The sequence below is a fragment of the Pteronotus mesoamericanus genome, unplaced genomic scaffold, assembly GCF_021234165.1.
Source record: "Pteronotus mesoamericanus isolate MK-2021 breed Mesoamerican mustached bat unplaced genomic scaffold, CSHL_Meso_final contig_25, whole genome shotgun sequence".
NCBI lineage: Eukaryota > Metazoa > Chordata > Mammalia > Chiroptera > Mormoopidae > Pteronotus > Pteronotus mesoamericanus.
In genome coordinates, this window is record NW_026555105.1 from 1354657 (window position 1) to 1368580 (window position 13924).

Here is a 13924-nt window from a genome sequence, read left to right on the forward strand (position 1 = left end):
TCCCTGGCGCCCTTCGCAGCCCCTCCCTCCGTGCATCCCGCGCAGGGCAACCCCCGCCGCAGGCTCTGCTTCCAGGGCACTGGCCTCAGATGCGATTCCAGCATCTCCCCTTCTTCCCCCAACTTCTGTTTGTCAACGTTCCCCACAGACACTCGCTGGGATGCGGGGACGGCGCCCTTCAGGACACATGCATCCATCTAAATGTGCAGTCGCTCTTGCACGTCACGTTGTACCACGGAGATGCTCTTTTCTCACTTTATTTTCAGTCAACGCTATGTTTATAAGATCCATCGAGATTTCTGTGTTTATGTCTAATTTGCTGCTCTTAGGTGGCCTGTGTCGTGGTTTACAGGGAAAAGAAAAAACCCAAAACAAAAACACAAGCTGCCATATTAGGTCCCAGTTTTAAATATTGGGTTGGCCAAAAACTTTGTATGGTTTTTCTCCATAAAATAGCGCTTACTTGTCTTTAACTTCATTTGATACAATTTTGTTAGATTGTATTGTGGCAGCTGTCATATCCGTGTGCATTTAAAAAAATATATTAAAATTGGTGGATTTCTGTGTAGCCATTTGAATATGAAGATGGAAGAAAATATGCAACATGTTCTGCATATTGCGCTTTGTCTCAAGAAAGGTAAAAACACAACTGAAGTGTAAAAACATTTTGTGCAGCGTACAGAGAAGGTGCTATGACTGAGCGAATGTGTCAGAAGTGGTTTGCCACGTTTTGCACTGGAGATTTCTTGCTGGACGGTGCTCCACGGTCGGGTAGACCAGTTGAATTGATAGCGAACCAACTGAGACTTGATTTGAGAAAATCAACACTATACCACACGGGAGACGGCCGACATACTCAAAATAGCCACATCAATAAAGTTGTTGGGGAAAATGAAAAGCGTGCCTTTTATTTTATGGAAAAAACCATATGAACTTTTTGGCCGACCCAATGCAACTCCTACACTCAGCGCACGTGCCACTCCCTTGGCCCCTCTCGGTGGGTCTCCCCTGAAGAGCCTGCCGTACTGACAGAGATGCAAGACCAGCATGGTCTCTTTGTCTATAGACCTCATGGGAGAACAATCAGGAAAAAGCCTTCTTGCGCCCCTCAGCTCCAGCAAGGACACTGATGCTGGCTGGCCAAGGTCAAGACCTCAGGGCACACTAGTGTTGACCGGAGTCCAGTGGGAAGCTCACGGAAGGAGCAGGGTGAGACTTTTGTCGTCTATCTTGACGCTGCCTGAAAGCCACCGGCCACCCTTCCTCCTCAACTCCACGCTGCCCTCCTCCAGGGAGGGGTCCTGCAGCCTCATGCGCCTGCCTCACGCATGTTCACCCGATCCCTCCGGCTGCCCTCTCTTGGGCCCACAGGGGACAACAACACAAAGAGAAGCGGACAGAGGCACGGCAGACCCTCTGGATCGCACCGAGCAGAACCTGGGACCAGGGTGAACGCCTCCAGTGCCACAGCGACCACGAAAAGGGTCTGGACCCTCTGTATGGGGGGGCCATCACATCTATAGGTTCGTGTCCTCATCTCACTCAGAAACTGTGCTCTCATCACCAAGAGTGTGACCTCATCACACACGTAAAGTATGTCACGACTACGTGAGCAGACAGTTGCCCAGAGAGAAACACCCGCTCTGTAAGGACAGACACCACCGACCGCGTGAACGACGCTCGCAGGGCCCAGCGCTCTCCCTCCTGCTCTCCTCTTCGGGGATCGCTGCATGTTTTCGGGTCTACAGGGAGCCTCCTCCCCCATCACCCCCGCCCCCGTCTCCACCGCGCTCCTGCCGATTCCCCTGGGACTTCACGGGTCATTGTCCCATTGGTGGAAGCTTCCAAGAACAAGTCTCCGGCATTTCATGCTTCGCGTGGCGCAGTGCACAGATACAAATGAATCAATAAAATCCAATTCCATGGTCCAGCGCTCGCTCTGAGCCTGGCAGAGACGCCCTCCCTGAGCTCCCTGAATCTCTGGGCCCCTCGCTGATGTCGGGGCAATTGGAGTCAGAATTCTCCACATTTTCCCATTTCCTCTCCAAAAATGAATCCTGCATTTTCTCATCCTCCCTTGGAATCATGGGCTTTCATTCATGAAAACAGCCTTTTTTGTGACAGTGTGGTATTTGGAGTTGACAACAAAGAGACAGATGACACAGAATGGAAGGCCCTGGAAGAAACTCCAGGTATAGGCAGAGAGTTATAATATAGCAAATAAGCGAATAGAAAAGCGACGAACCTAGGAGTCTGCGGACCTTTCATACAAAGGTCCAGATAATAAATATGATAAATGTTTTAGACTTTGCAGGCCACATACAATTTCTGACATATACTGTTCATAGATATGAGTATATACGTATGAATCTATATATACTTTTAAAAATGTAAAAGCCATCCCTAGCTCACAAGGTTTATGAACACGGGTCAGAAACCAAATCCGACCCACGGTCCGTATTTTTTCGTAGGGACGGAAACAAACCCTTCCTTACATCACACAGAGAGAACACACTTTTGTATTTGTGATTGAGAGTAAAGAGAGGTTTCCAAGACAAGACCGAGAAGTGATCATTGTGAAGAAGGAGGTACCTCCGCTTCCCTATGTCAAAATCACCCCTTCTTGGCAACGAGCAAATCGTAAACAAGGTTAGACACTGAGACTCGCTTTCTGACAACAGTTACCCTGATTGACTAGCAGCCCACCCACCCCCGTCATCCAAGACTCAAAATGCAGATTAAAAAATAAACATGTTTAACACACATTGAAATGTATTGGCTTTCTGATGAGAAGGTAAGATACATTTACAAGTCAAAAGCCCAGCAAGCACGGGAACCCGAAGAGTACAAGAGCTCTCATTGGGAGGGCACGTGGGGGTGAGTTTGGTCTTTCACTTTCATGGTCTGCTGGGCTATGGGGCCCTGGGTTCGAACACAGACTCTCCCCCAGGGGAGAGTCAAGTGGAAGAGCCAGCCTCCACTCTTACAAAGAGCGGAGACCTCTGAAGGCCGTACCCTCAACACCTGGGCGGGTCAGAAACTACGCACTCCACCCTCCCCACCTGCCCGGGGGACAGCAAAACCCCACCTTATCACTGAGTAGAAGGGCAAAAGTCTCTTCTGCTGATTTCATAGCAATAAGACAGTCTTCTCAGGGGCTGGCTATTTAAATTCACACTACACAGTGACGTGAAGAAGCCTAAAACCAAGAATTTTATTTAAAGTAAGTGACAAGAGGGTGCTCCCAGACACCTCGCAGAAGCAAAATATATCATCACTGAGGAAACCCACCCCCAAGCCAAGCCTCAAAGTGCCAGAAACCTCAGCCTCCTGTCGAAACTCCAAGTACAAACAAGGAAACAAGTTACTGTTAGTGAGAGCTAGTATATAAAACGGAATCTTCTACTGGCAGTAGCTGCTGTGAAAAACAGTGAGCTTTTTGGAAAAGATTGAAAGTAAGAGTAAAAACAGAACAGAACGGCCGCACTAAGTGTTGGCAGGGATGCGGAGAGAGCGGCACCGTCTCCACTGCTCGCGGAGATGAAAACGGTACAGCCACTTTGGAAAACAGTTTGGCAGCTTCTCAAAAATCATTTATGCATCTACCGTATAATCCATCCATTCTACTCTTAGGTATTTACCCAAGAAAATGTAAAGTGTACATCCGTACAAAGACACGTACAAAAATATTTGTCCGTGTTTTATTTGTAACAGCCCTAAGCTGAAACAAACCAAATGTCTACCAACAAACGAATATATAACCAAATTGAGACATATCTACCCTGCTTAGCAATAAAAAGGAATGAATTGTCCTACACAGCAACATGAGGAACCTCAAGCTAGTCGTGCCGAATAAAGAAAAGCACCCCCATAGAAACAGCCTATAGTGTATGACTGATGCTATTCCCATAAAATTCTAGAAGAAAGGAACAAACGCGTAGTGACAGAAAACATATCAAAGGTTACCTGGGCAGGCAGGGGGACAGGGTGGGCGGGAGGAAGGGATCCCAAAGGGACGCATGGAAACTTAGGGGTGGCTTTTGGTTTCACAGGTGTGCGCATGAGTCAAAACGTATTCCATGGCATACTTTGAATACACCTAACTCTAAAATTCAAAGAGCCTCAACAGAGCTTTTAAAAAAATAAGTCAGCAGGTTCAAAAAGTTAGTAAAATTTTAATGTTAGAGCTGAACGAGGTACCTAGATTATAGCACAGAGAGACCAAGGGCCTAAAAGGTGCCTTCGCTTAGGGCTCGAGAAAGAGAGCGCGGAGAGCCGGGTGGGGGCGGTGTCTGCAGAGCCGCGTGGGAGGAGCTCCCACGGAGACGTCCCTCCGCAAATGATAAAAGCCCCATGGATTCCTAATGGAACGAATAAAAGTAACCGGCACCCCTGGATATCAAAGTAAAACTGGAGCACCAAAGATTAAAAGGAGATCTTAAAAGTAGCCAGAGATAAAAGACCTGCCAAGGACAGGCGAGCCGACTGAGCGCGGACTCCGCGGCACAGAGCGGGGAAGCGGAAGGGCAGCGCAATCTCGGTTTTCCGTGCCGGGGAAAGGTCCTCCCCGGGGCTGTGCTTCCCCCAGGAATGCGTCTGAATGTCCAGGATAGTTTGGAAATAAACAAGGAAATAAATGTACTTTCAGGTTGATAAAAAGTGAGAATTTTTTTCTGTGAAGGAAATTCTCACGAAAATGCTTCTAGGCCTGGCTGGTGTGGCTCTGTGGATGGAGCGAGGGCCTGCGAACCAAAGGGTCGCCGGTTCAATTCCCAGTCAGGGCACCTGCCTGGGCTGCAGACCAGGTCCCCAGCAGGGGGCGTACGAGAGGCAACCACACACTGATGTTTCTCCCTCCTTCTCTTCCCCTTTCTCTAAAAATAAATAAATAAAATCTTTAAGAAAAGAAGAAGAAGAAGAGGGTGCTTCTGACAAAAGAAAACAACCCCCGAAAGAAGACCTGCCAGTCGCGTGAAAAGCACGAAGGGGCAAGAGGTCTGCCATGGGCAAACGTGCATGAATGGGCTCAAACAAACAAATGACTCGAAAAGAATACATGCAGTGCATATCACAGGAAAAGAATACAGACAAATCTAGAGTATGCACAGAATCCTACAGACTCTGGGTGGGCAAAACATTTTAGAACTGGCTAATAACAAACATTTGTAAGAATGTGGCCGCGGGCGTGTCTCTCACGTCCAGCACAGGCTGCTCACGTCCAATGACGTGGCGTCTGTGCGCGGGGACCTGGGGACGGCTTGTCAAGTTGAAGATGTGCGTGCCTTATAATCTAGCGACTCCGCTTTTAGGTATATTTCTTAGGGCACCTCTTGCACTGTGCCTAAGGAGGCATGTATACGCATGCTCACTGCAAAGAAAGCATAAAAACTTTGGAAATAAATTAAACGTCTGTATGTAAGGGAATAAAAAATAAAATATGTTATACTCATGGGACGGAACACTCTACAGCAATGAAAGGAATGAATTTGATCTATAGGTAACAGCGTGGCTAGATCTTCAGAAACACAATATTAAGTTTAAAAGTCAAACTGGAGGACAATAAATTCAGTTTGATATCTATATACATATTTTAAAGATAGAAATCAGTATTATTATATATTGTTAGTGGATACGTAGATTTGCAAAGTATGAAAATGTGGGCTGAAACAATTACTGCCAAATACATAGAACCACATAATTATCTCTTGTGTTTTATTTATTTTATTTTCCATAATATATAAAGTAACATTTTATGTGTTTTACTTTTTAAAGGCTCAGAGCGAATGTGACAAAATGTTAATACTAGCTAATTCTGGATCATTACCCAGTAGTTTGTTATATAGCTTCTGAGCTTTCCTGTATTTTTTTATTTTTAATTTTCAAAACAAGAGAAAAAGAGAACAGATACTCTGACACACAATCTTACCGTTCTCTGTGAGCTAAGGAATCCCGCTACAGTATTTTATATTCTATAGAACGTTAAAACAACTGAAGTGAAATGGGGAAATGCATTTAAAAACATAGGCTTCTTTCTTGAGGAGAGAACACGCAGGTTGATAGATAACAGAGATGAGTGCATATATATGTGAGTGGGTAGATGGATATATAAGTTGAGACATACAGGCATACACACAATAATGGATGCACAAGTGGGAGCGTGGATGGGTGGGTGGGTGGATGGGTGGGTGGATGGGTGGGTGAGTGGGTGGGTGAGTGGGTGGGTGAGTGGGTGGGTGGTGAATGGGTGATTGATGGATGATTGATGGATGGACGGATGGGGGTATGGCGTGGTAGGCAAGAAGGATGACGTCCAGACCCTAATCTCCAGAACCTGCAAATAGGTTGCCTTCCATGGCAAAAAGGACTTTACAGGTGTGACTGTGGGTATAGCACGATGGTGAGATTATTGGGGTGAGCCCAATTTCCCACCAGAGTCCTCAAGAAGTAAAGAAGTGGCAGAAGACTGTGTCAGGAAGATGGCGGACATTGGAAAGGACGGGATGTAGTCTGAGGCAGCGCAAAGCATCGCTCCTCCACGAAAACTGCAGAAAACTCCAGGTGACGCTTGTGCCCATGGCAGGCTGGGGAGCCTGGGGGAAAGCCACTGTTTGGCACATGGCTGGCTCAAATCTGGTCCCTGGGGAGGTCGCGTGACCTCCCTGTGTCTCAGTTTCCTCTCGGGAACTCAGTGCCTGCAGCTCCAGATGCCTGGTCCGGGTGGGGAAGTAACGCAGGGGCGGGGCCTCGGAGAGTAGGTGAGCGGCTGTGGGGAAGAACTGGGAATTGGCGTTGCCCCTTGAAGAATGGCTAGGCTTCAGCTGAAATAATGACAGTTGTTGGGGCGGGGGGCGGTGGAGCTGAGCGTCCCAGGAAGGGCAGGCTGCAGGGGCAGCCAGGGATGCGCTGGGAAGGCGGAGGGTCTCAGGGATGCGGGGCCCTATTAGAGAATGGGAGAGGGACAGCCAGACGGCACTGCGTCACCCTGAGCGGGAGAGGAGGAGGCCGGAGAAAAAGAGATGACGAGCTTCGTGGGGTGGGGGCAGGGGAGAGGGAACAGGGGCTGGATAAAGTTTGCTTTCCAACTTGTACACTGTGGGCAGCCTGAGGCTTATGAGCAAAGGAGTAAGACAATGAAACAATGGAATTAAAATGCATACGTTCCCCCCACCCCCGCCAATTTGTTGCCAGCATGTTATGAACATGCACATATTGCCGAGAAAAGTCCGGAAGGGCACACACCTAAATGTTAGCACTGATTATCTCTGGTGGTGAGATTACGGGGGTGTTTTATTGTCTTCTCTCTGCTCATCTGTACTTTCTAATTTGTCTGCAAAGGACACGCATCGCCTGCATAATTAAAAAAGCAATCAAGGCTGTAAATAATTAACACGCTCTCTCATCAAGACTTAAACGGGATGGATGTGTTTTCAACTCAGTTGTTTCAACCATTTGCCAGATTCCTGGCCTTAGAAAGGCACCATCCAAAACCACCCGCTGGCGGGGATGTGCAGGGTGGACGGATGGACGGCCAATGGAGTCCTTTAACGGTGATGCTCCCGACGACCCCGGTTTCTAAACAGGAACGCTTTCTCCGCAGCCAGGGCCGCCTTTGGGGCCCCCTGTGAAGCTTCTCCTGGGGGCTTTAGGGGAACAGCGGCCTGCAGTCGCCAACACGATAGGCACGTGCATACGTGACTGCCTTCTCAGCGCCCTACCTTCTCAGTGCCTTCTGCTTGCTGCTCCCGCGGGACGGCTTCGCTCTCCTCCGGGGCGGTCCTTTCTTCCACGCTGGCTCGGGCCCCGCGTCCCCGGACGTGCCCCCTGGGGCTGTCAGGTAGGAGAGCTGAAAATACCAGGCAGGTTGGCATCGTATTGCCCACAGCCCTCACGATGGGGAAATACAGAAGGGCTCGCTCTCTGCAGACAGGATGCCTGCCTGGGGAAATCAAGGCACGGAAATGCTGCATCGCCAGAGGTTCCTGGCGGGGAACCTTCTGGAACCCTGCCTAGGCTAGATCCACCAAGGAAAACCCAGGCGTTTGGTGTTAACGGAAGTCCGGGGGGAAGACCGCGGAGAAGACCGCGTCCAGCGCTCCTAACCCTCTAGCCTGCCCTCTGCAGGGCCGCGCCGCCCTCCTGGCCTTCGGAGGAGGGAGGGCCAGCCCAGGCCCTGCAGACCCCTCTCTCAGGCCGGGCGCCTCCTGTAGTACCATATTTCGCCATGTATAATGCGCACCCACACTTTTGGCCCAAACTTCCAGGAAAAAAAAACACTTTTGTTTTAATTTTTCAATTGCATTTTTTACTCATTTGTACTGAGAAACAATACCGATTATCGTATTCCAGGGTATTGTTTTGCATATGGATGTCGTTATTGCTTTCTAGAGTGAATGCTTTTAATGCATAAGCATAAATAAACGAATTAAAAACGTGTATATAGACAAGGAATTAGTACTTGTGTACAATGCGCATCCTTATTTTCCTCTCAAAAATCCGGGTAAAAAGGTGTGCATTATACACGACAAAATAGGGTGATCCACCCGTCTCAGGAAGGTGCTGCCACCCCCTCAGGCTCCACTCGCCTGGAAGGACAGCCTGCCCTGTCATTGTCCCTTGTGGTGGAATTAGCACCAGACGCTGTAGGACCTTCCTCTGTGGCCTTGGTCTCAGGCACCCCAGAGAAGGACAACACCCCCAATGACAAAATCTAGATGAATGGATCCACTCTCAAGATGGGACTGCACCCTTATCGTTCAATCACCGAATGAGAACTTTCTAGAGCCCCCAGCTCCTTCCCCTTTTGGTCACTGGTCCCAGGAAACTTGGAGGTAATGAATCTGATCATAGGAAATATTTCTCCAGAATCCCTGGTACCATAACTCTCCCCTTTTGTTGTTTGTTTGTTTGTTTGTTTTGCCTGGAGTCTCTCCATAAGAGCTTCTGGTTTACGACCTTAGATGACCCAGAGAGCTCTCCTGAGCAGTGTCGTATTGTACTTTTCACCTCTGCTACCAGGAAGCTCAGAGTTAAATTTCATGTCTAATAAGGAAAACTACCTCGCTCAGAGTGTTGGGTACAGTAATCCTTTCCCTCAAGATTTATTGTTTCATGGTTTCCTGTCGCTGTGCATTTCTGGCCTCCCTCTCTCCTGCCCTCACATGGAAGCCCCGATTTCTCTCGGGGAGGACGTGCCGAGGGGCGCAGCTGCCACAGGCCTGGCTTCCCCTGCTGAGCAAGCTCCCTCCGCCCAGGCCCTGAGGCCAAGCTGTGTTACCTTCCATGGCCGCGTTGCCCCTCCTTCTGCCGGGCTGGTCCTGGTCCACCGTCCCGACGCGGCCTTGCTCGCCGGCCGGGCGTCTGCGCCCTGGCCCGGGGGACAGCCACCAGGGCGGTGCGGCACCCAGCACGCCGACGCGGCCTTCTCCTGCTCGGCGGGCAGAGGGAGGCTGCGGCCCAAGCAGCACCAGGTGAGCCTGGGCTCGGCCCTCAGCGAGGGGAAGGGGCCCTGGGGCCCCCCGCTCCCCGGACTGTCTGAGCGCGCCCCCGCGGCCAGCCCGGGCCAGCCCGCGGGCAGCTGGGCCGAGGAGAGGATGGAGCTGGGCCGCAGGGAGCAGCGGGGACTGTGCTCTGCGGGGGGCCCCGGAGGAGGGCCTTCCGGGACATTTTCAGGAGGCTCCGCCAAGTCCTTGTCCAGTGGCCAGGGATTCAGGGCAGCCCCGGGGGGCTGGGCGCTGGCCCCAGTGCTGCCCGAGCGGAGGTGCCCCGCATCGCGGGTCTCAGTCCTTTGGGGGCCACAGGCCCAGGCAGGCAGGACGGCGGCTGTGCCAGGAGACGCCCCAGCCTGGGGCGTGTTGGGGTCCATGTCTCCTCGCCCCTCTTCCGGCGCCCTCTTTCCCCTGCCCCACAGCCTGGACCAGCTGGGACCCTCCCTGCAGCCGTCCGCTCTCCCTGGGGCCAGGCCTGCATCTGGGAGGGAAGGCAGGAGGGTCGCCGGCTCTGACCCAGCAGAGGACGCTGGGTCCTCCGGCCACCCGCTCCCCCCGAGGGGCCCCCGGGCTCCAGGCTGGGGTGGTGAGGTCTCTCCCTGAGGTAACCTGAGCAGGTACTTGGGGGGGAAGGTGGTGTGCGTTGGGGCTGCAGGGACGTCAGAAGCCTGAGTCTGCGGCAGTGGCGGTGAGCGACCCCCTGGGACTGCAGCGGCAGGGCCAAGACCAGGCTCCTTGTCCCTCAGCCCCACGGGCCTCGGGGCCACCGAGGAAGCAGAGAAATGTGCACCAGAGGCCTCCGGGGGCCCGGCCCGGCCCCTCGCAGTGCACTCGGCGCTCCTGTGTGGCCCCGCTGGCTTGTCCCTAGGGCCGCCGTCCTGGTTCCAGGACGGTGAGGAGGCGGCCTGCCCGGGGGGCGCTGGGGCCTGGCCTCCGGCTCCCAGAGGCCCCGGCAGCTCCACACCGCTCGGCCCCTCCACCCTCAGCTTCTTCCTCTCTGAGGGCAGCGGGGGCTCCACGGGCGGGGGCTCCCCAGAGCTGCCGCAGGGCCGCGCGGGGAGGACGAGGGCCTGCTGGCAGGGCTCCTTCGCGTCCCCACCGCCCTGGGCGCCTCCTTCCTGCTCGGGGTCTGGCAGAACCAGCCTAGGAGCCTCTTGGTCCCCACCTTTGAGGGGGCCGGGTGCTGGTGGCAGCGGACACCCCGGCTCCAGGCTCCCACGTGGAGGAGGCACAGGGCTCTTGCCGTCCAAACACGGGGGCTCTCCGCAGTGGCGGGGGGGCGACGCGGCCCCGCTCCCCCTGGGCTGCTCCTCGCCTGCGGATGTGGCCACCGTCTGCCTCTGCTTGGGGGACTCGGTCACCAAGGAGCCTTCTGCGGCCGGCGGACTTCCCACAGGCCCTGGCTGGGCCCCCACAGACGCGTCCCCGCAGACAGGGGTCCTCCTGCCGTGAGTACGGGCTGCGCCCTCGCCCCCTGCTGCCTCTTCCTGCGGAGGAAGGCCCTGCTCCGCCCCGCAGCCCGCCCCCACCTCCCTGGCCTTCCTGCTCCCCTGGCGGCTGGCTCTCATCTTCTGGTAGAGCCGCTGGAAGGTCTCGCGCCCGTACACGCGCCACCGCTCCTGAGAGAACATCTGCAGCCTTCTCTGGCTGCATCTCCTCCCGGCCGCCCGGCCCCTGCCAGCAGCCCCCTCGTCCCCTGCCACCGCCTTCTTTCCATCCGGGTCCTCTCTGGGGGTCATGGTGTCTCTAGTGGGGGGACACGGCAGGTCCTCCACCGCAGCCTGTCTCACCAGGGCCCGGGGGTGACCGCTGGGGACATCCGCCAGTCGGGCAGCGGCGGGCCTGGGGCTCAGAGGCTTCTGCCTCCTGGGACAGGCGTCCTGGGGTTCTGGCGGCTCCTGCCACGTCCTGGTACCCTCGACGACGGGCAGCGAGTTGCTCCTGGTGACAGGGACGCACTCCACGGTGGCGGAGAGCTGAGTGGGGACGGAGTGGAAGAAGAGCGGCCGCGCCTTGTCCAGCGGCGTGCAGGTGGAGCGGGCGGCGCGGGGGGCACCGGGCCGCCTACGGCCGGGCTCCGGCGCCCGGATCTCAAAGTGGAAAGAGTCCTTGTAGGTGTAGGGCATGGGCAGGTCAATGCTGCCCTGCTTGGACAGGACTGTCTTGCGGGGCCGCACGTGGTCCAGCTGGGGGTCGTCCACCACAGCCTGGTTGTGCGAGATGAGCCGGGCAATGCGTTCCTCCAGCTGCCGCTTCTCCAGCTCGAGGCTGGGCCCCCGGCCTCCCGGCGCGGCCCTGGCACCCCCGGGCCCCGGGGCAGCCTCCCCCTCGGACTCCGCACTGTGCTCCGACAGGCTGTGCAGGGGGCTGCTGGGGGCCAGCGGCTGCTCCGCGCTGTCCGAGCGGGACAGGTAGCCCGAGTCGGTGCTCTCGCACTTCCTCAGCCGGCCCTCCGAGGCCTTGGTGTCCCAGGGCTTCTCCGAGGGCGGTGCCTGCTGCTGTGGCAGGGAGCAGGCCCTGCTGGCCGGCGGAGACCTCTGCCCTGGCAGCGGGCGCCTGGGCTGGGGACCGGCCGCTGTGGAGAGCCCGGTGGACGCCGTGCGGGCCTCTCCGTCCGCAGCTGCAGACCCTGGGCAGCAAACTGCTTCCAACTTGAGATCGACGTTTTTGGCAACTGGGGAGACATGCGCAGTGCCCTGGACCCCTGGAGAAAGGGGTCTCTCTGATGGAGCCCCATCACCCCGGCCTGGGCTCCAGCTGCCCCCCGGGCCGGCTGCCCGGGGGGCCCCTCCAGCCCTGCCCCCCTCCTCCAGGAGGCTGCCCCCGGCGCCGTCGGATTCCGAGGACAGCCGAGAGTTGTTGAGGTGCGTCTGGGTGCGTCTGTGCTTGTACAGGTTGCTTTGGGTCTTAAAGGCGATGCCGCAGGTGGCACAGGGGAAGGGCCTCTCTCCGGTGTGGGACCGAATGTGCTTCTCCAAAACACTGGGTTTCAGGCAGTCCCGGCCACAGTGCGGGCACAGGTACTTGCCGGCGTGGCGCGCCTTCCCCAGGCCGCCCAGTGCAGGCCCCGGGCCCGGCGACAGGACAGGCAGAGCGCCCACGATGCTCACGGTGAGCGTCGGCGTGGCTGGCTTCCCAGCGTGGGCGGGGCCCGGCCCTTCAGGCTGCAGCAGGGGGCTGAGGAGGAAGGGCACGCCGCCCCCGTCCAGGCTGCCTGCCACCAGGGGGGCCCGCGGCTGGAGGCCCCCGGGAGGCACTGTGTGGTACAGGGGGATGGGCAGCGCCTTCAGGAACACGGCGGGGGCCCGGCCCTGCTCGGGCGGCAGGATGGCGGGGCCCAGGGCCAGGTGCGGCGGGGCCTGCCCACCTGCGGCCCCTGGGGGTCCGGGAGCGGGAGCTGGCGGGTCCCTGGCGGGCGAGACAGGGCAGGCGAGTTCTGGCACCTCCATCCCGCATCATCTGGGCGACCCAGGAGGCTGGGTAACCTGTGGGCAAAACCAAACGTTACCATGGGCACCTCTCTGTCCCTCACACAGCACGTTCTCCCCGCCTCCCACCAGGCGTTTGTCCCCCAACGGGGGCCTGGCCACGCCCCCCCCAAGAAAAGTGCCCTCATCCCCATGTCAGGGGAGTGGAAGGGGCTCGCTCTGCAACTGCCGCGTGGCAAAGCGGGATTCACATCTGGGGAGGGTCCCTGTCTCTAGGTTGACATGTCCCAAGGGAGCTCTTGATTCTTGCCCTCGCGTGGGTCACGGCAGGCTCGTCGCTGTTCAGCGCCCTGTGCTGAGGAGACACTTAGGAAACGGGCCGACTTCTCGAAGAAGAAGAGCCATGTCGCTCAGCAAGGCCCTCCAAGTCCGCAGCGGCTCCGCGCTCCGGGGCCAGGCCCGTCCCTTACCCGGGACTCAGTTTCCCACTCCGAGGAAGGGGCGGAGCACCTCCCTGAGGCCCATCCCACCCGGCAGTTCTGAGCCTCCGCTGAGGGAGGAGGGGACGAGGAAGGAACCGAACGTGAAGGTGAGCTCCCGGGACTCGGCCCAGGACAACAGGGGACTCGCGGCGGAACCTGAGTCTCGGAGAATCAGTGCACAGTCCTTCAGAGCGCGACCCAGACCAGGGCACGCGCCACCCACACTCCTGCCAGACACCCCGCACTATCTACCTGGGATCCCGACGGCACTGGGCGTCCGGTATTTTACGTGGCTACCCCCCTGGGAAAAGGAGCACTCCCTCACCCTCAGGGCCCGGCGTGGGTTGCTGCTCAAAGGCGGGGCTTTCCAGGCCTCTCTGGATCCAGCTGGGACACAGCTGGTTCCCTGTCGCCCAGGGGAGCAGTGGGGCAGATGCCAGGCAAGGGAGCAAGAGAGTCCCAGCCATGCTTTCCGAACCATGGGGGCTCTCGGGGCGTTGAGGGGGCCTCGGGAGTCCTGGGGCATCCC

The 13924-nt window shown here is 56.2% G+C and overlaps 1 protein-coding gene across 1 annotated transcript in view; it reads right to left on the minus strand.

Annotated features, from left to right (window-relative positions):
* Window positions 1-12934, minus strand: part of ZNF831 (zinc finger protein 831) — a 54057-nt gene extending 41123 nt beyond the window's left edge. The window contains exons 1-2 of the mRNA XM_054573342.1: window positions 9275-12934; window positions 7716-7843 (exon numbers count right to left, since the gene is read on the minus strand). Coding sequence (XP_054429317.1) covers window positions 7716-7843; window positions 9275-12934 — 3788 coding nt within the window. The remainder of the gene's footprint in view (window positions 1-7715; window positions 7844-9274) is intronic.
* Window positions 12935-13924: the final 990 nt, after the last annotated feature.